Source organism: Lotus japonicus, chromosome 1 (genome assembly GCF_012489685.1).
Source record: "Lotus japonicus ecotype B-129 chromosome 1, LjGifu_v1.2".
Lineage (NCBI taxonomy): Eukaryota > Viridiplantae > Streptophyta > Magnoliopsida > Fabales > Fabaceae > Lotus > Lotus japonicus.
This window is the reverse complement of record NC_080041.1, coordinates 121,541,369-121,561,487: the sequence shown is the minus strand read 5'-3', so window position 1 is coordinate 121,561,487 and position 20,119 is coordinate 121,541,369. Positions and strand designations below refer to the sequence as shown.

The following is a 20,119-nucleotide window of genomic DNA, read 5'->3' as shown; positions in this document are numbered from 1 at the left end:
CCACTGACAGTGGCGATTTATACTAGATTGATAAATAAATAAAAAAGTACCCTAAAGCTATAATTTCAAAAAAAAACTATACTACTAAGGTACAAAATCCATAAATTCCAAACAAACTATAACTAATCATTAATTTACCAAAAAAGTCAGGCTGTTTAAACTTGGCATGTTTTGCAATGATGCCAGAAGAACTTGACCATTTACCCTTCCTAGCTCAAGAGTTGTCAAGTTATAAAAGCAAGGCAGAACAATTGCAACCGCTGGTACCTCCTGTTCATTTCAGTCCATAAGCATATGTTGAAAATATCTAATTCAGAAAGAGAGGTCAGAAAAATACCATTTCTATGATCCATTTGAGAGATTGCACATTTTCAAATGTGGTCATAAACTTGCTCAAAAGCTGATCCTGATCATGATAGTGCTGAATACGAAGTTTTGCATGTAAGAGGTGTGCCTTTGATAAATCAAAGGGACACGTATGGAGATTACTTTATAGCTGAACTCAGTCAGACCTAATGCACAAAACTTGATAGTTAGAGATGAGTCCCCCCTTATATCAGTAATGGAGGCACATTTAAGTTGCGGAACCTTGAAGTTGGCTGTCTTGATTCTTGAATCCAAGTGCATTTTCGACTCTCAAACATTTGCAAAACTAGGAAATCAAAAACAACCTCTTCTTCTTTTGCATCAGAGATGACCCTAACTCCAAACAAGATCAGTTTGTTCAAAAAGGGTAAATGGGTGACTGGACGGGGCGGGACATAAGTATCCCTTATTCCCGCCCAAATCGAGCATTTAGATGAACGAAAGCAGCCATGGCGGGGTTTGTGGAACAACGTCGAAGCCCGCCCTTCTTTTGGATGGGTCCACGCGCCAGCTGGAAGAATTCCTTTAGTTTTGTCTTATATGTATAGAGGCTTGGGCCCCGATTGTCAGGCCCAAGTACAGAGAAAGTCCACGTTATGACCATTCCCTCTATAAAAGGAGAGGTCAACCCCTTGTAAAAAGCACCTTTCGAACATTTAATGAGAATATTCCTTTTGTGATATTTTTAGTACTCTGCTAGGGTTTACTTTCTGTCAGTTTCCGACGTCAGATCTCCCTAGTACGGAACAGTGACCATGGGAACTCTAACAAGAAAAGAGACCAGATTGAACGCCAACACCCCATTGAACACCAATTCATGAACAAACTTGTATCTGACCATGAATTGAGAGGGAAGCACGTGTTGTGACCTACAATTCAGACGAACCCTCTTCACATTCAACCTTAAAGCGTGAGTAATCCACTCAGAAACATGGACTGAGGGGTGCATCTGCCCCAAAGTAAGAGAGAAACTTTCAATTAAAAATGAAATTTTTGAACTTGGAAATTACTAAGCAGAAATGAATCCTAATCTGCCTACCCAGCCTGCTTCAATTCATTTCTTGCAGGTTATTGATCACTTTGAGAGTAGTCTTAAAGCAGGGAGGCACTGTAGAAGTGAAAAGTTCTGCCTCAAATTGTGATATTTCCTGAAAAAAGTGTTTTAGAAATACATTATTTCCAAATTCCAAATAAGGATGCATTACAATATAAATTCCAAACAAACTATAACTAATCATTAATTTACCAAAAAAGTCAGGCTGTTTAAACTTGGCATGTTTTGCAATGATGCCAGAAGAACTTGACCATTTACCCTTCCTAGCTCAAGAGTTGTCAAGTTATAAAAGCAAGGCAGAACAATTGCAACCGCTGGTACCTCCTGTTCATTTCAGTCCATAAGCATATGTTGAAAATATCTAATTCAAAAAGAGAGGTCAGAAAAATACCTTTTCTATGATCCATTTGAGAGATTGGACATTTTCAAATGTGGTCATAAACTTGCTCAAAAGCTGATCCTGATCATGATAGTGTTGAATACGAAGCTTTGCATGTAAGAGGTGTGCCTTTGATAAATCAAAGGTACACACGTATGGAGATTACCTTTATAGCTGAACTCAGTCAGACCCAATGCACAAAACTTGATAGTTAGAGATGAGTCCCCCCTTATATCAGTAATGGAGGCACATTTAAGTTGCGGAACCTTGAAGTTGGCTGTCTTGATTCTTGAATCCCAAGTGCATTTTCGACTCTCAAACATTTGCAAAACTGGGAAATCAAAAACAACCTCTTCTTCTTTTGCATCAGAGATGACCCTAACTCCAAACAAGATCAGTTTGTTCAAAAAGGGTAAATGGGTGACCATGGGAACTCTAACAAGAAAAGAGACCAGATTGAACGCCAACACCCCATTGAACACCAATTCATGAACAAACTTGTATCTGACCATGAATTGAGGGGGAAGCACGTGTTGTGACCTACAATTCAGACGAACCCTCTTCACATTCAACCTTAAAGCGTGAGTAATTCACTCAGAAACATGGACTGAGGGGTGCATCTGCCCCAAAGTAAGAGAGAAACTTTCAATTGGACTTTTCAGGTTAAGAAGCACCTTATAAACAAAGTGCTGGAAAGAAGGGTTGGTTATATTCCTGGAGCTCGAGGGACTTGTGTCTGCAAAAGAGAGACCTCTGATTAGAGTCCATTTGTTCTGCCAATTCTTGCAAAGAACCGATGTCCTAACAACATCCTTCGTAGGCATCAGAGAAAGGATGTAGCCAATCAACTCTTCAGGGTGGTTCCATGTCTGCAAGCAAGGAGGTGGGAGAGGTGGGTTCAGTCATGGAATTGAGGTAACAGTGGAGAGAGGGTCGATGATTGCAGAAGGGTCGATGATGAACGTTTGGTCGTTGAAGAAGATGATGTAGAAGACGAAGAAGGAGATTCTTGGCGAATTACAAAATAGAAATTGTACTGTTGGAGTATTAACTACAGGGACGGGTGTGCAAATAAAATTGTACTTTTCTATTTAAGGGTAATTTTGGAATTTAAAAATAAATCGAGTATGTTATTAGAAGATTCGGGTGTGCAAAAAGCAAACCCCTATTTTTTTTTTGGCGAATTGTGAAGGGAATCTCGATGTGTGCAACTTTGATAAGTGTCATAAATTCACTAATATTTTTGCGAACTCTGCGAATTAAGATCTAAATACTCACTTCGACTTCACAATGAGCAGATGCAACACTTCCTTCAGAAACCTCATACTTCATAAATGTTTTGGCTACTCGAAAAACCATTACAACGAGTCGAGTAATTACTTTTGTCTACTACAATGGTAGAGCTTTCAATGGTAGTAAATGTGTTATGTTTGAAGATCATAAACAATCATGTATCAGAAACAATCATGTATCTGAAACACGACATGTCTTTCAAGCGTATGGAAAGAAAAATTCACGAGAAGTTGAATCTTGGAAGTAATCAGGTTATTTCAAATATTACAGGCAAATATTTGGTTTCTTCTAATTCAAATTTTTATACAGTTTTTCAGATATGTGATAACGAAGACCCAATAGGCATGCTGGACATTTTTAGTGAGTCTTTGGTGACAATGGTGCAGTTGTATGTTGATATTTTTAGTGAGTCTTTGGTGACAATGGTGCAGTTGTATGTTGATATTGATGAGGCTGAAAATTCATCAATATCAATGACAACTTATCTGATGAGTGACCAAAAGACTCTCACTGATACCCAAAAATTTATATATAGAGAGGAGGTTGTTCCTAAACTACAGATCGTTTACACGGGGCCCATAGTTAATTTGGCCTGACGATAATGATTACCGTGAAGCTCACAATGTAGAAGTTGATGTCATTTTTTCAGAAGATGACAATGGCGAGGATGAAGGAATGCTCAAAGGCCTTCTACATCGCCGGTACCGGTAAATTTAAATCCTCAAACGCATGATATTTAAAACCAACCTAACTTTCCTAAATATGTATTTTCAAATATACTACTGTTGATTTATATCATTCTTTTCCAGGCACTACAAGAATTTGAAGGGTTACGAGGTTAAACCACCACAAGACGAACTCGTGTCGGTTGACCAACTGACACCAAATTTGGCGCCGCTAAGCATACTAACATTGGTTTGAGCTACCGCCGCCAGATACTTCCAGACACAAGCAACAGTTCCAATTGCCAATAGACCATTTTTTAAATGACCATTGATATGTAGCGGCAGTTTACACCCCTGCAGATCTAATATTTTCTTTTCTTGGATACTTAGTGGCGATTTTAACCCCCACTATTCCAATGTTTTTTTTTTCCAGATATATAAGTCCATGAGCTGTGCTCCTATCAAGATCCATATTAGACAAATTATTCTTATATCAAGCCTTTCTAATTGGTATCATTTTAACTCTTTTACTAAAGTGATAACTTAGCACTGAAAACCGTCCAACACATACAGAAACATCTCACTTCTCACATCTTATAGGAAAAACACAAATTACTGGTGCTCATCAAGGCAAATATTATGGTAAGCATTTTTGTCCGAATTTTAAATTTTGCTATATGTTTTAATTCTTACATATTGGTAAGTAGCTAAGGTTTCAAACTTTTTTGAACGAGAATCCTAAAATTGAAAATAAGATTTAACAATTCCTGTTAAGACTCCAAAACCAACTAATCAAGCAAGACATTTTTACCTGGTAGAATAAGAAAACCTGCATTTAAAAAGAGATGCTATGTTCACTTCACTCTAATTCTTCTTTGTTTAGTACCGGAGACTACTGCCAATCTATGGAATCTAATTTTACAACAACAGAAAAAAAACAGAATGCATTTATTAAACAAAATCATACCTTCTCTTTGAAGCCATGCTTACAGCTGAGCCTGCAGATGAGACAAGCTCCGATAGTAGAATTGGAACTGAGATAGAAGAAACTTCAGTCAAATTTATTTGAAATCAAAACAGAAAGAATCAACTACTTAAAGAAAACCTTAAACAACCTTTTGTTGTTCCAGCGACAAGTCATCCATGCATTCAATCAAATATTGTGTATTTCTCTTCATTAATGAACTGGTTGACAATGGCAGCCGCCAGCCGGTCATAACCACACTGCAATAACCTATGTCAGCAAAACAGAATTTGGAACAAATATCCAGCTTCTCCTAAACTAAACTAACAAGTTCAATCAGATAACTGTTTAGTTAGTAAAGACTAAAGAAGTAGAAACTGTAGAACAATTTTGTTTTATTAGCAAAGGCAAATACATACCCAAGTAATTGAAGAGTGTCTTGGATCACTCTCAGTGGAGCATTGTCTACTATTATCACGTTCCTTAACCATGAAAGCACACCAAAGAGGAAACCAAAAAACTGATCAAGGAATACAGGAGTAGGTAAATTTCAAATGGCATCGAAGTAGTAGAAACTAGAAAATAAATCAAGAAACAAACATAACAAAGCAAAAGAAGGGACAGAGAAAAAATGAACTCACTGTAGCAATTGCTGGTAGTGACATTAGTTCTACCAGAACATGGCTTAGAACTTCTATCATTCTATGCCAAAAAGATTCCTTCCCCTTCTTAGATACACTGGACTGATCTTGATCTACGATCTATAAATTCAAAATCACATCTATTTATAATTTAGTACTAAATAGTTTAGGACATAGATACTAGGCTAATGTAAACTAATTTTCATTACAAATGATGTAGCTACTAAAACAAGGATAGACATAATCTAGTTAATGGCCTAAGAAGAGCAGCAAATTGCAAAAATAGTATATAATTATATGTAGGAAGGTGACTTGAGTGCTATGTTGCTGGTTTTGGCTTCCTAGTCTGACGAGACCTTCTTCAATTTCTTGCCCTCTAACTATCTAACCCAAGCTCATACAATTAATTTTTCTTTTCGTTTCTTTTATACATCATGTGAAGAGATTGATTAAATCTTAAGCACATGATCTACCTGTAAACCATTAACATTATATCCTATCAACAAGCAGTCTTTCTCTGATACACCCAACTTCTGCAAGGAACATCATGTAAATTATGCTTAGTCTGTTGGTGCATAAAAGAAACCTCACAGTTTTACATTTCTAAGTTATTATGGTCATGCTAAAACCTTGGAAGCTGTCAAATATATTAATGGTCAGGCTTCTTTTCCTACACATCATCACTTGAAATTTAAAATAAAATGGAGAGGCAAATTTAAACTTGGTGCATTTAAAGCATTGCTACATAAAAGATGGACAAAATTACGTCTATCATCTATACTTCTATTATAAGTTTGATTACTAACAATGTGAACATAATTTACTCACATTACCATATCCTTAGTGGTGCTTAAATCTTTCACAAACAACAAATTAATGATGAAAGAAATTAAAAATGAAATTTTTGAACTTGGAAATTACTAAGCAGAAATGAATCCTAATCTGCCTACCCAGCCTGCTTCAATTCATTTCTTGCAGGTTATTGATTTTTCAAGTTCAAGCATGATGAATAATCATAAAATCATCATATTAATTACAGTATTTCAAGCAAAAATGGTTACCTGGGTGATAGCAGTGCTTCAAGTTCTTCTATAGTCTGTAACGCAGTTCTGTGGTAGCACCCACCAACTTTTGACACGCTACTCCTATAAATTATAGACCTAAATAACAAGGATGCAAATTAGGAGTTTATCTACTAAAAATAAAGTAAATCATGTAATTTACTGAAAGACATCTAACCTGTATAACAAAGGTGGCTGCTTGAATTCCTTTAGTCATAGTAGCAAACAAATGCTGACCTAACCACGAACCGAAAGAACAAGTCTTTCAAACCTTTTACCTAAAAGGCCCCGCACAAAACGGCATTCAAGGAGACACAATATATAGTTTAAATACGCATCATATAATTCTGACGCTTCAAATTCAAGAAATAAATAAAGCTGTAAACTTTCCTTTGTTGCTTGCATCTCTGAACAGCTACCTAATAAGATCAGCAAATAAAAATGAAAAGGGATGAATGAATGAATGAAGCACAAATTCTGGATCAGAATGAGGGCGATTAAAGTCTCCAGGGACCAGAATATGAGATAAGACAAGGGTTTTATGAAACTGCATACAAATACTCTTTTCTGTTAAAGGATGAACAGTATCACAAAAAACATAGCAAAGATAGCTGAATTGAATATGATAACAATGACACAGTGATGCCTTTTGCACAGATTATATTGTCCAATTCCACACTTCTGTCCTCTCAAAAAACAAGCTTTTGGGCATAATATGGGCTTACAGTGAACACTCAGTTGGATTCTAATATTGCAGCCTTCATAGTGTAGTCAAAGGAACCAGAAGGGGTCAGCACATAAACTTGCAGTCTTCCTTTGTTTCTTCCAAAGTTCGCCATCAACATTAAGCAGCACTCCCATCCATATAAGAAAGGTACACTTCACCCTGTTGTATGAATCAATCACAACTTTTCCATTGGAAAAATTTATGATAGAAATGAGAAGATGAACATTAAACATGATGAAACCTGATTCCTCATAAAAACTTGCCTCATATGGCTCAATAACTAAATGAATCTGCAGACCAATTACCTTTGGATAATTATTGAAGTTGATCAGAAATATATGTTTAAGTTGTGAATGGCATAGGAACACAGCAGGTTTTTAGTACTTGGACAAATATTGGACAAGCCAGTCATGCATTCTATCATAGTTCATCAAATAATAGCCTTCAGTTGCTACTACTCTGGGACTTTGCGACTTTATATAAAACACTGAGCACCTTGATATATATATATACAATCATGCAAATTCATAAATATAAGAAAGGGGAAATTCATATCAGGAGCAAACATACTAAACTAACCCGCAACTTAGTGAATCAGCTGCTGACAAATTTATATTAAATGAAGTTGTAGTAAAGCAAAGAATTGGTCCAGTCTCACCGGATATGCTTTGAATCACATGAAATGAAAACCAAGATGCAATAAATCCACAGTCCTGAGATTTAATTTAATTGCCATGTTAAATTAAAAACTAAGATATTGCTAAACTAAGTTGAGAAAAATGACCTCCGATCCAGGGTCTTGTGATTGGAAACCAAACGCATGAATTGCGATTGCTCTTACCAGGATTAATTAATTACTTTTGTCCAAACCTGAAAATTAAAGTGGAAAAATCAATGAAATCGAAAATTGAAGCCAAAATCAATGTTTACTGCAAACGGAAGAAAATGTAAAGCCAAAGAAAAATCAGAAGAGAGGAATTTGTCTTCAAATCAGCACTGCAAACAAACTGTGAGGTCGAGAGAGAAAAAGCAGAGATCCATAGAATGAGGAGTAGAGGGTTGCGCGCGAATCAAGTAAGTAAGGGAAGAACATACCCAATTTGAAGTGAATCGAATCGCAAAGTTTGGGTCAGAAATGAGATCGAACCCCAAAATACCAAAATCAATTAACCAAAACCCATCTCCAACATTCATCCATCATCTTCTCCCCATCTAAAATATTAGAATATCACACTATAATATATTTACTCTTAAAATTATTTAAATTATATTATAAGTTTTTCATATTAATAATTTTAGGGTTAAGCATCATATTAGTCCCGTCTTTGTGTCGCCGTCTGATCCAGGTCTCTCCCCGGAAAAAGTATTGTAAATAGTCCTCATGTTTAAAAATTATTTGGAGCATATCCTCACCGGAGCTCGGAGCTCTGGTGAGTGATGATTTGGCAAGCTGACTGGGCCAAATGAACTGACATGGATTTAAAAAAAAATAAAAAAATTACATGTCAGATTAATTAACCCTATTAAACAAAATTAAACCTATTAACATATTTAACCTTAATCTAATTAATAAAATCAATTTCCCCCAAATTAACTCCAATTCCCCCAAATTAACCCAAATCCTAAATCACCATCAAACACTTCAAACCCTAAAACAGATCATCATCATCATCTTCGTTCCTCTTCTTCAGAACCCCAACCTCCTCTTCCTTCTTCTTCTTCTTCAAAACCCATTCTCCTCATCTATGTCTCTGTCTCAGCAGCATCTCTACCAAAACCCAAACCTCCACCCCCACCCCCACCCCCACCCCACCACCTACCACGAAGATCGGGATCTGAGTGCGACGGAGGACGAAGGAAGAAAATGAGAGGGAGAGTGCACGACGGCTGGGTGCGACGAAGGACAGATCTCCTTCCCTAGATCCGGCGCTGCCACGCCACCACTGTCTTCTATTGCTATTGTAACTTGCCTGTATTGTGTTTTTCCCTGCTTTTCCCCTGTCTTAGTCCTTCTCTTGAGGTCTGATTCTGTGGGAGTGCAATGCTTCTTCTTTTCTTCTATCTGTAAACGAACCCAGATCGATTGTGAAGGTTTTTCTGGGTTTGTGAAATTCCAGAACTGTTTCTGGGTTGAGAAAAGAAGGTGCTGGATGAAGGGACGAGGTTACTGGGTTGGGGTTGGGTATTGGATTTGTTTATGTGTAAAGTTTTCTCCTCTTTGCAATTTGATTGAACTTTATTCATCTTTTTCATAACCTAATTGAATTTTGAATGGAATTTGAGAAGGAAATATGCTTTAGTTTCTGAATAGTTGATTGGCCATTGCTAATTTGTTTTGAACTCATTGATGTTTAATTTTTTTTTTACGGGGTGAGATTTTTTTTTTGACAGATTACGGGGTGAGATGTTAAAATGTTAAACATTTAATTTTGTTAATTAATTTAGAGTTAGATTTGTTAATTTGTTATATTTGGTTAATTAAATTTAAGTTTCTGATGTGTTATTTTTTATTTTTATTTTAAATTCCATGTAAGCTTTACTAACACAGTCAGCTTGCCAAATCATCACTCGTCGGAGCTCCGGCGAGGACCTGCTCCAAACAATTTACAAAGAGGAGGAGCTTTTTCAATAAATTTTCTGGGGAGGGACCTAGGTCAGACGGCGACACAAAGACAGAGACTAATATGATGCATAACCCATAATTTTAATATAAAAATATTTTCAGATAAAATATCTACATGAGAGCTTTTTACACTATAATTATTTTTGTTGCAAATAAAACAAAAAGGGTAGAATGTATAATATCCCGTACAACATATAAGATTATCAAACTTAAGGTGGTTTTGTACATTTTCTGCTTAATTTATGAAATAATAAAAATATTTTTTTTTATGCTTTACTTAACAAATGAAGTTCATTTTATAAATATTTTCACCATAAGTTTAATTTACTAAATTTAAAAGATATATGTAAAAAAGGCAAAACACATCTATCTATATATACTACTCCCTCCGTCCCTAATTATAAGCTAAAGTTATAAAAATCACGCTTATTAAGAAAGTCTTAATTGATGCATTGATTTTCAAAAAAAAGTACAACTTTTCATGACTACCCCTATTTAAGATAGCACTTTTTAATCATTATTATACTACTAATAGTGCTCCACTACCAATAATTACAAGGATAAATATGTAAAAAAATATTAGCTTTTACAACTTTAGCTTATATTTAGTGACAAAATATAAGTCATAACTTTAGCTTATAATTAGGGACGGAGGGAGTATAAAGCAAAATCACTCTAAGAGAAAACCTTCCACGTGGCATCACTACAAGAATTCTGCTAGGAGAGTGATTTTAGGAGTCTTTATGCCACGTGTTCTTCTCTCATGAAACGGTTACAATTTTTTTTTACTCAATGTTCTTCTTTATGCTACGGTTACCACAACCACTAAACTACTAGAAAGCTAAAGACTCACCCACTTTCATTTTATGATATAACCGTAGCACCACTACCACTACAAAGTGCTCCACTTTTCTATTGATAACTGCTAACTATTTCCACACATTCCACTGTTTAAATACAACACTATCCTATGTTTAAAACCACCCATTTTCTTCAACGACGGTTATTAATTCGAAAATACAATTAAGTGAAGTCAGATGAATAGCTTCACGCTGGACATTGATCCAACTTTCACGTTCATTTACCTCCAAACTCTCACCACGTTCATTTAATTTGATAACCACCCACCATGTATACCATGTATAAAAGTTCAACCGCCACAAAAAGACAAACTACATTGAGAAACACTTTTATAAATTCCTCATGTGACTTCATAATTCATCCATCACTTTTCCATCTAAAAGTTGTCATGGCTCTTAGTCTAACTGTTGACGTTGTCTCTTCCATTTCAAAGGAAAAGGATGTGTGGAGAGTTATTGTGAAGGTGGTGCAGAAGTGGATGACTCCAAGTTTTGATCGTTCAAAGCTTCCTAATTCGATGAAGTTGGTTTTAATGGATGCAAAGGTTCGACTTCTTAGTTATTTTAAAAACATATATCTATTTGACTCGATGTTAGTTTAAAATTTTAAGTTTATTCCGTTCACTTACATGTTCTCAATCTACAGGGTGATAGGATCCATGGCACAGTGCAAATGACTCATGTTTATAAGTTTAATCCTTTGTTAGTTAAGGGTCGAGTATACATGTTGTCACATTTCAGTGTTGGTGATAGCCCTCTTGATTTTCGTACAACGACACATGCTCACAGGATAATCTTTGGGTTTGATTCGGTTGTTCAAACCCTAACCGACGTTCTCATCACTAAGAGTCCTTATTCATTTGTTTCTGTTTCTGATATCATGTTGAATGATCCAGATCAGACACTGTTAGTCGGTGAGATTTCAAACTAAAATTCTATACATCCGTAAAATTGTTTGTGATCTATCATATTTTGTTTGTATCGCAGATGTGATAGGGATCCTTACCGGCCATAGCGGCGAGCAGGAATTTGAAAAAAATCATCAAGTGCGAATGAGGATTACCATAGAGATTGAACAAGAAGGGTAATTATTAGTATTTTGAACAAAAACGCAAAATCTATTAAAACTTTGAATTCATTATCCAATTATTGTGAGTAATAATTTTAATCATAAGTTTGTTGAAAACAGAGTGAAAGTTGAGTGTGCATTTTTTGGAAGCTACGTCCAAGAGCTACTCTCTGCTTTATCTTCACGCGATCTAACCGACGTTGTGGTTTTAATCAAGTTTGCAAAAATCAAGCCTTTTAGAGGTATGTTAGGGGAAAAAAAATTTGTTTATATCTGGTGTGTTCAATGTTTCTTTTTATAAACATATTAAAATAATTGTGTAGGTCAACAAAGCCTGCAAAATGCATATGGTGCAACACGGATCCTCTTTAATCCTGAGATTTCTGAAGCTACTGCTGAGAGGGACAAGTACGACCATACTCATTACTTATGCTCATTTGCATATTAATTTTTTAATTTTATGGCTTCATTACATTTGACGAAATTATTGATGCAATAGGTTTTTCGAGATGAATGAACCTAGATCTCAGATTCTTACCCAACTGTCCGACTCTTCAAAACCTTCCCTTGATGAAGAGTTCTTAAAACAGAGATGAAAACTTTCGAGCAGATCAGAGCCATGGATGAGGTTTATCAATATTTATTTTCCAAAAAAATTATTTTTTTATTTATGTGTTTTTTTCTTTTGTTGTTTTTAAATGTATTTAAGTAACCTGGTAATTTTATGCAGAAGTCATGCTGTGTTGTGTTAGGGACCATCATACAAATACCTGAGGGGAATAATTGGTGGTACAAAGCTTGCAAGTGCAACAAAAAAGTTATTTGGGATGAGAAAATGTATTTCTGTGATAACTGTAACTGTCATTATTTTTCCTTGATCCCTAGGTATTGAACTACCTATTCCATTTTGTGTCGAAAATTAAATTTCTTGACCATTTAATTTTCCTTTTTTTTGGTGATAAAATAGGTTCAGTTTGCAAGTCAAAGTAAAGCAGGGTAATGACATTGCTACATTGGTCATATTTGACAAAGAAGCGAGTGCTCTTCTTGAAACTACCTGTGCTGACTTGGTTGATTTGTCAACAAAGGTATTTCTTTATGAGATCAAAGTGTAATTTTATCAAAAAAATGTACTACTATTGGTACTCGCTTTTTTAGCATGTCTTAATTCTTAAATTTTTAATTGGTGACAAAATCCTGCTGGCTCTGGCTCTACAACTCCTGCTGAATTACTTAAGTTGTTGGAAAAGACCTTTCTCTTTAGGATTGAAGTTAACAACACTTCAAGCTACAGGTTTGAGCTATCAAATCGTGCCAACAAAATTTGTGGAGATCCCGGCTCCAGGTTTGAGCCATCATATCGTGTCAAGAAAATCTGTGCAGATCCTGACTTAATTGCTCATTTCAAGGAAGCTCTCCCTCCTCCTAATGTAACTAGGATCATTGTGAAGTATTTTTTCCTATATTTATTGAGTTTATTTATTGAAAATGTGTTGTTCACATATTATTGTCATCTTTTGTTTGCTTATAGGATGACACTGCTCCATTGTTGTTGCTAGAAACACCTACATTTGATGAGAGTGTTGAAAACGCGAGTTCGAGTTTGGCCAAGGTTACATCTACTATCTATTTTACTTAGTATAAATTTTTATTTTTAATAATTATGCGGTCATCTAAGTTTTTACTACATAATAGGATCTTAATGAAGAGTTTGTTGCTGCTGCGAGTGGCGCTATTGTTGATCTGGTGACAAACAATGTGGTTGATCCTTCCATAGAAAAAGAAGAAGTACCCCCATGCAAGGAGAGCACTCACTCGGAGAATGAAGGGGTTGGTTCAACTAATAACAAGAAGAAGCTGATCAAGAAAATTAAGAAGGAGAAGAATTGACAAATCATATTTTGGATGTTAATTTTATGTATTGAACTTTACATGTTCCTTTTTTTAGGCGTTATGTTTGTTTTTTAAGTATTTCATGTTTTCATGTATTTGGCTTAGGCGTTATGTTTGTTGTGTAAGTGTTTCATGTTTTCATGTATTTGGCTTAAGTGTTTCATGTTTTCATGTATTTGGCTTAGGTGTTATGTTTGTTGTTTAAGCATTTCATTTTTCATGTATTTGGCTTATGTTTTTTATGAAGAACTTGATATGTTATTTTAATTTAAGATGGTTAAATTTTCGTGCAAATTTAAAGGATAATTTGACCATTTTATTTAGCTTTTGGTTAAAAATTAAGCTTTCACTTTTAAATCAAATTCAATTTAGAAATTGTAGTTAAAAATTGAAAAATCTATGTTTTATCTAAGTAAATAAATTTAAACTTAGTCATCCAATCATAGGAAATGTGAAATGTTTAAAATAACTCGGCCAAAAACTAGAAGCATAAAATGGAGGTGCAATGAATTCAAAAGTGTGTTGAGTGATTTTCCTGTTCCTTAAAATAAACTGTCGAAACAAATAATACATGAATTAAAAATAGAATAACCGCCCCACTAACCCACAACACACATTTTTAACCAAATAACCACCACCCTACTAACGTCACAATTTAATATTCTATTAGAATATTTTTAATCAATAATAAATATGATTCCTCAATTTTTTTTAAATACACCACACTCTGACATCACATTTTTTCAATAGTTACAACTTTGTATTGCACAATTTTATTTTGTTATCTAAAATTTTTAACATATTTTCTATGTTACTTGATATTTTTCTTTGTACATTCCTTCATGTACCGATCTCATAAGAGAATTTATGTTTAATTACTAATAACATGCATGTAATTCTAGGTCTTCGAATAGAGGATGGTGCTCCCATTAACCTCTCTTAATTGAAATTGAGAAACTTCTCCACTGCAATGGGCGGTCACTTAAAGAATTTCCATGTATGTCATATCCCAAATTTTCTGAAACTCTACAATTTGAAAACAAGTTTGTTGCTGACGAGTTGAATTACAGTAAACAAGAAATGCCCGATACACATGAAGCACTGTTAAAGTCTTTGACTGTTGAGCAATCTGAAGTGTATATACAAATAATGAGTTCAGTTTTGTCCGACGATGGAGGGTTTTATTTTCTATATGGATTTGGAGGTTCGGGGAAAACATTGGTGTGGAATACATTGTCTTCAGGTTTAAGATCACAAGGACTCATTGTTTTGAACGTGACATCAAGTGGTATTGCTTCTTTGTTGTTGCCTGGAGGGAGGATTGCTCATATAAGGTTTTCAATTCCTATATTAATTAATGATATATCAACCTGTAATATCAAACAAGGATTTCAAAAGGCTGAATTACTTCAAAATGCAAGTTTGATCTTATGGGATGAAGCATCAATGTTGAACAAACATTGTTTTGAAGCATTAGATAGAACTTTGAATGACATCATGAAAACCTGTTTGGATTTTGGTTTTGATAAACCATTTGGTGGTAAAGTTGTGGTCTTGGGAGAGGATTTTAGGCAAATTCTTCCCGTTGTTCCAAAAAGGTAGCTGAGCAGATATCATTGAATCTTTAATCAATTCTTCATACTTATAGAACTCATGCAAAGTATTGAAATTGACCAAAAACATGAGATTACAAAATTCTTCATCATCAAACATTGAAGAAGTTAGGGAGTTTGCAGAATGGATTCTACAAGTGGGATATGACACAATGAACACAATTGATGATGCTCAAACCATGATAGAAATACCTCCATATTTGTTGATAGAAGAATCATATGATCATGTACTTAGCTTGGTGAATTTTTCTTATCCTAAAATGATTGCCAACATGAAAAACCATCCATTCTTTGAAGAAAGAGCAATCTTGGCACCAACCCTTGAGAGTGTTGAGCATGTCAATAATTTCATGTCTTCTATGGTTCTTGGTAATGAGAGGGAATATTTGAGTTTTGACAGTACATGCAAGTCTAATGAGGACACAAAGATAGAAGGGGATTGGTTCACTTCTGAGTTCTTGAATGAAGGAAAATGTTCAGGAATTCCAAACCACAGACTTAATTTGAAGGTTGATGTTCCAATTATGCTTCTTCGGAATATAGACCAATATGTTGGTTTATGTAACGGAACTCGCTTGATGGTAATAAATTTGACCAAAAATGTCATTATAGCACCAATTCTAACAGGTAAAAAAATGGGATAAAAAGTTTTTATCCCTCGAATGAACTTAATACCATCTGACCTTGGTTTACCGTTCACATTCTCAAGACGGCAATTTCCTGTCACATTATGTTTTTCAATGACTATAAACAAGAGTCAAGGTCAATCCTTATCTCATGTTGATCTATATCTGTCTAGACCAGCTTTCACTCATAGTCAGCTCTATGTTTCTCTTTCAAGAGTCAAGTCAAGAAAATAGTTGAAATTATTGATTTTAGACGATGAAAGAAACCTCTCAAACACAACAAAGAATGTTGTATACCAAGAAGTGTTTGAAAACATCTAAAAGGTTCGTTTTCTAATTGTCTAATTCTTTTTTATAACATTCTGAATTTGATCTCAAATTTAGTTATCATATTTTAACTAAAAAGGTTAAAAATTAATCTATACACGTTCAATATTTTATATAGTGGAACCAATATTCAATATAAATGAACTACAAAATATGTATTCAAAGTAGCAAATGTTATAATTAAAATTGTAGGAATTTATTTTATTTTAATTTCCATTGAAATCCAATTTTGTTGATTAACATATAATCCAAATCTAATATATATAATTCGATGTATTTGTAGCTTCATGCGCACAAAACTTGGATTTCCTAAATGATCAACATTGAAGATTTTTATCAACACATTCATCTACTCATTGCACTAATCATATATGATATAGAATAGATGATTCCAATACTATATAATTCGTTAATTGTTGTCTTTTGTTTGTTTACCCGTATATAAATCTTTAATTCACAACATCTTTCGTGCAACTATTGTTTCTTCTATATCAATCATCATGGGTAAAATCCGGAAATAAAAACTCGCCGTGCAACGCACGGGTGAACACACTAGTAAGAAAACAATTTGAAAGAAAGAAGGACAATAGACAATATAAAAATCATAGTAGTTACTTCAAGCTCTACTAGACCAGTCAGATGAAAGAAAGACATTCTTAGTAGGGAAAAGTTCTGAAACTTCAATGATTTCCAATAACCAAATTCATGGTGAAATATAAATATAAGTTACATTCATGGTGAAATACCAATTAGGCCACACATTCTAAAGTCGCATAATCAAAGGGGTCTTCTTTCTCTAAGAAGCTGCTCTCTACTACCCACGTCAGAGTTATGTAACTCTCTTACAAAAGACCTACCTTATGAGAAGATACCAAATACGTCTTAGACATGGGATCCACAGAAATAGAGGAAATGGAGGATTGAGCCTTCTAAAGTACTTGAACTTGGGAGAAAGAGGGTGCTGAAATCACTTTTGCTGTCATGAAGGACTATTTTATCCAAATAGATTACTAAAGAATGATGGGGGAAAATTGAAAGGGCTGGGCTGCTTTACACTAGAAAATTTCTATCATTGTATCAGAAAACATTGTAGATCAGTACTCCTAATTGTTGTAATCATATGAAAATTCCACAAAGCGAAAATACTTGTTTGTCTTAAATGAGTGCATTTTCTCCACAAATTTGTCAATGATCTTCCGTTTGCCCTTCAAAGTTGTCACTAAGGCGAAACTCATCCTCTTCAACACCAGGCCATTTTCAATCACAAATTTAACTAATTGCAGCTCATGCATGAGTGCATGAACTTTTTCAAACTGCACAAATTGGAGGGTAGATGCCAAACAGGCAGGCACAGCAGAATCCATAAGCTCTTGGTCGAAGTTAGGTATTCCCTTGAGACGTAGAGTATTGAGAACTGGCGCCCTTTGAAGTAGGTATTGGAAATATAGTTAAATTAGAGGACTAATAGTTAATTATGCAGAATATAGTCAGTTAGTTAGTTGGAGGTTGTTAGAGTTAGTTAGAGGCTGTTAGAGTTAGTTGGAGGTTGTTAGCAGTTCTGTTATTTTTTCTTTCTCTTGTAGCTATGTGTATATAAGTAGAATCACTTCTGAATTCAATAACAATGAGAAATTCAGCCAAATACACTTCTCTCAAGATGGTATCAAGAGCAAATATTCTCTTTCTTCTTCCGCACAGTATCTTCTTCTTCCTCTGATTTTCTGTGTTTCTACCAAGCTTCTTGAAGCTTCTTACATACTTCAACAATGGTGGATCGTGTTTTGATCACCATTTCTCTGTTTTTTCCTCGCTGATTGCTCGATTTCTGAAGCATTTTTTGCTCAGTTTCTGAAGCAATTTTTTCTTCTCCTTCAACTGAAGCTTTTTCCTTTCTTCAACAATGGCGACTCACGCTTCGATCACTGCTGCGAATCTTCAGGATTCAACTCATGATTACTACATTCATCCGAATGAGAATCCGTCTTTGGTGCTTGTGACTCCGATTCTTGATGGAAGCAATTATCACGGTTGGGCTCGTGCGATGGAAATGTCTCTGCAGATGAAGAACAAGTTTGGTTTTGTGGATGGTTCTATCACCAAGCTTTCTGATACAGATCCTATGCTCTCTGCCTGGAAGCGTTGCAATAATCTTGTTCTTTCATGGATCAATCACTCTGTTTCGCATGAGATAGCCACAAGTATCATCTGGATTGATACTGCATCAGCTGCTTGGAAGGATCTGAAAGATCGTTTTTCACAAGGTGATTCTGTAAGAATCTCTCATCTTCATCATGAATTGTATTCTCTTAAGCAAGCTGATTTGTCAATTACTGCATATTACACAAAAATGAAGATTCTCTGGGATGAAATGTGCAACTATAGGCCAATTCCGACTTGTACTTCTTCTGATGCTTGTTGTTGTGAAGCTGTGAAAACCTTTAAGAGGTATCGAGACAATGATTGTGTACTTTGTTTCCTGCGAGGCCTGAATGATAACTATGCTGCAGCCCGTTCACAAATTTTGCTAATGGATCCTTTACCTGTTTTGCCAAAGATATTCTCTATGATCATACAGCAGGAGAGACATCTTGGCATAGGAGTGTTGCCAGAACCTGCAGCAATGGCAGTTCAAACTTCACAATCACAATCGCAGAATGCACAATCTCAGTCATCTGTTTCTAACAAAGGGAAACCGAGTTACCAAAAATCTTACAACAAGAGCAACAGGCAGTGTACCTATTGTGGTAGAAACAATCACACAGTGGAAACTTGTTTTCAGAAACATGGATATCCTCCTGGATTTCCAAATGGATATAAGCCAAAGAAGGCTTATCTTGCTGCTTCAGGTGATGATGTTCCTGCTGATGAGGAGCAGTCATCTTCTTCAAGTTTGGAACTCACAAGGGAACAACTTCAAGGTCTCTTAGCTTTGCTCCCTTCCTCTAAGCCTACAGCTACTACACATTCTTCTAATCTTGTGAGCAGTCACAATGCTATTTCCAATGCCATAGGTAAACCTACTAAGCAATGGATCTTGGACTCAGGTGCCACTGATCACATTGCTTCTTCTCTCAGTTTCTTTGCTTCTTATTATGCCATAAAGCCCGTGCCTGTTTCATTACCCAATGGAGAAAGTGCAATAGCACAACACATAGGAACAGTATATCTTTCTCCCACTTTGACTTTGCATAATGTTCTTTATGTGCCTAGTTTTTCTGTTAATCTAGTATCTATCCATAAACTTACCAAGGTATTGTCATACAAACTGATTTTCAGTGATGATTACTGTCATATACAGGACAAGATCACTTTGAAGATGATTGGGAGAGCTGAGATCAAGCATGGACTTTATATCATGGTACTTCCACCACTACAACAAGTTCAACCTTTAGTTACTCTTCATTCAGTCAATATGGCTAGGTCATTACCAATCCAACTGCCTCATATTTGGCATCATAGGCTAGGTCACCTTTCCCATTCTTGTTTTGAAAATTTACATAAGTTGTACCCTACTATCCCTCTATCCCATTGTACACCTTGTGATTCATGTCATTATGCTAAACAAAAAAGATTGTCATTTTCATTAAGTCACACTGTTTCTGTCAATGTATTAGCTCTATTACATGTGGATATCTGGGGTCCTTATAGTCATGCTTCTGTAACTGGTGCAAAGTATTTTCTTACTATAGTTGATGACAAGTCTCGATTTACATGGATTAAGTTGATGAAATCAAAGTCTGAGGCTCGAATCACTCTTCAAAAATTTATTCTCTTTGCACAAAAACAGTTTAATACACAAGTTAAAACCATAAGGACTGATAATGGTGTTGAATTTAGTATGCCAGATTTTTACACACAACATGGTATTCAACATCAGTTAACATGTGTAGAGACTCCACAGCAAAATGGGGTAGTAGAAAGGAAACATCAGCACATTCTAAATGTAGCTCGTGCCTTG

General features: G+C 35.3%; 2 protein-coding genes and 1 long non-coding RNA gene across 12 annotated transcripts; 2 read left to right on the top strand and 1 right to left on the bottom strand.

The window, feature by feature from the left end:
• Positions 1–105: 105 nt before the first annotated feature.
• LOC130730011 (uncharacterized) lies at positions 106–8,934 on the bottom strand. Of its 10 annotated transcripts, none has more exons than XR_009016199.1 (11): positions 8,246–8,934; positions 6,602–8,020; positions 6,424–6,522; positions 5,363–5,482; positions 5,141–5,241; positions 4,873–4,981; positions 1,812–4,791; positions 1,613–1,744; positions 1,406–1,514; positions 338–1,315; positions 106–270 (listed from the first exon to the last, which is right to left on the bottom strand). It is a non-coding gene; the product is annotated as an uncharacterized LOC130730011 (long non-coding RNA). The 10 variants fall into 10 exon arrangements; XR_009016201.1 differs by having other exon boundaries at positions 338–1,235; XR_009016202.1 differs by having other exon boundaries at positions 338–1,514; positions 1,812–1,880; positions 1,966–4,791.
• Positions 8,935–11,022: 2,088 nt separating this feature from the next.
• Positions 11,023–12,298, top strand: LOC130722768 (replication protein A 70 kDa DNA-binding subunit C-like). The gene is made up of 6 exons (XM_057573605.1): positions 11,023–11,178; positions 11,280–11,547; positions 11,621–11,717; positions 11,823–11,944; positions 12,026–12,110; positions 12,202–12,298. The coding sequence occupies exons 1-6, from the start codon at positions 11,023–11,025 to the stop codon at positions 12,296–12,298; spliced, it is 825 nt and encodes a 274-aa protein (XP_057429588.1).
• A 2,978-nt stretch (positions 12,299–15,276) lies between these two features.
• On the top strand, positions 15,277–15,852 carry LOC130722762 (uncharacterized). The gene has a single exon (XM_057573593.1). It carries the CDS (start codon positions 15,277–15,279, stop codon positions 15,850–15,852), a length of 576 nt encoding a protein of 191 aa, XP_057429576.1.
• Positions 15,853–20,119: the final 4,267 nt, after the last annotated feature.

Bases quoted from the DNA above. Each gene is read 5' to 3' on its own strand.
- LOC130722768 (XM_057573605.1), top strand. From the start codon at position 11,023: ATGGCTCTTAGTCTAACTGTTGACGTTGTCTCTTCCATTTCAAAGGAA. The intron at 11,718-11,822 runs GTAATTATTAGT...TGTTGAAAACAG, and splicing joins ATAGAGATTGAACAAGAAGG to AGTGAAAGTTGAGTGTGCAT. The intron at 12,111-12,201 runs GTACGACCATAC...TTGATGCAATAG, and splicing joins GCTACTGCTGAGAGGGACAA to GTTTTTCGAGATGAATGAAC.
- LOC130722762 (XM_057573593.1), top strand. From the start codon at position 15,277: ATGAGATTACAAAATTCTTCATCATCAAACATTGAAGAAGTTAGGGAG.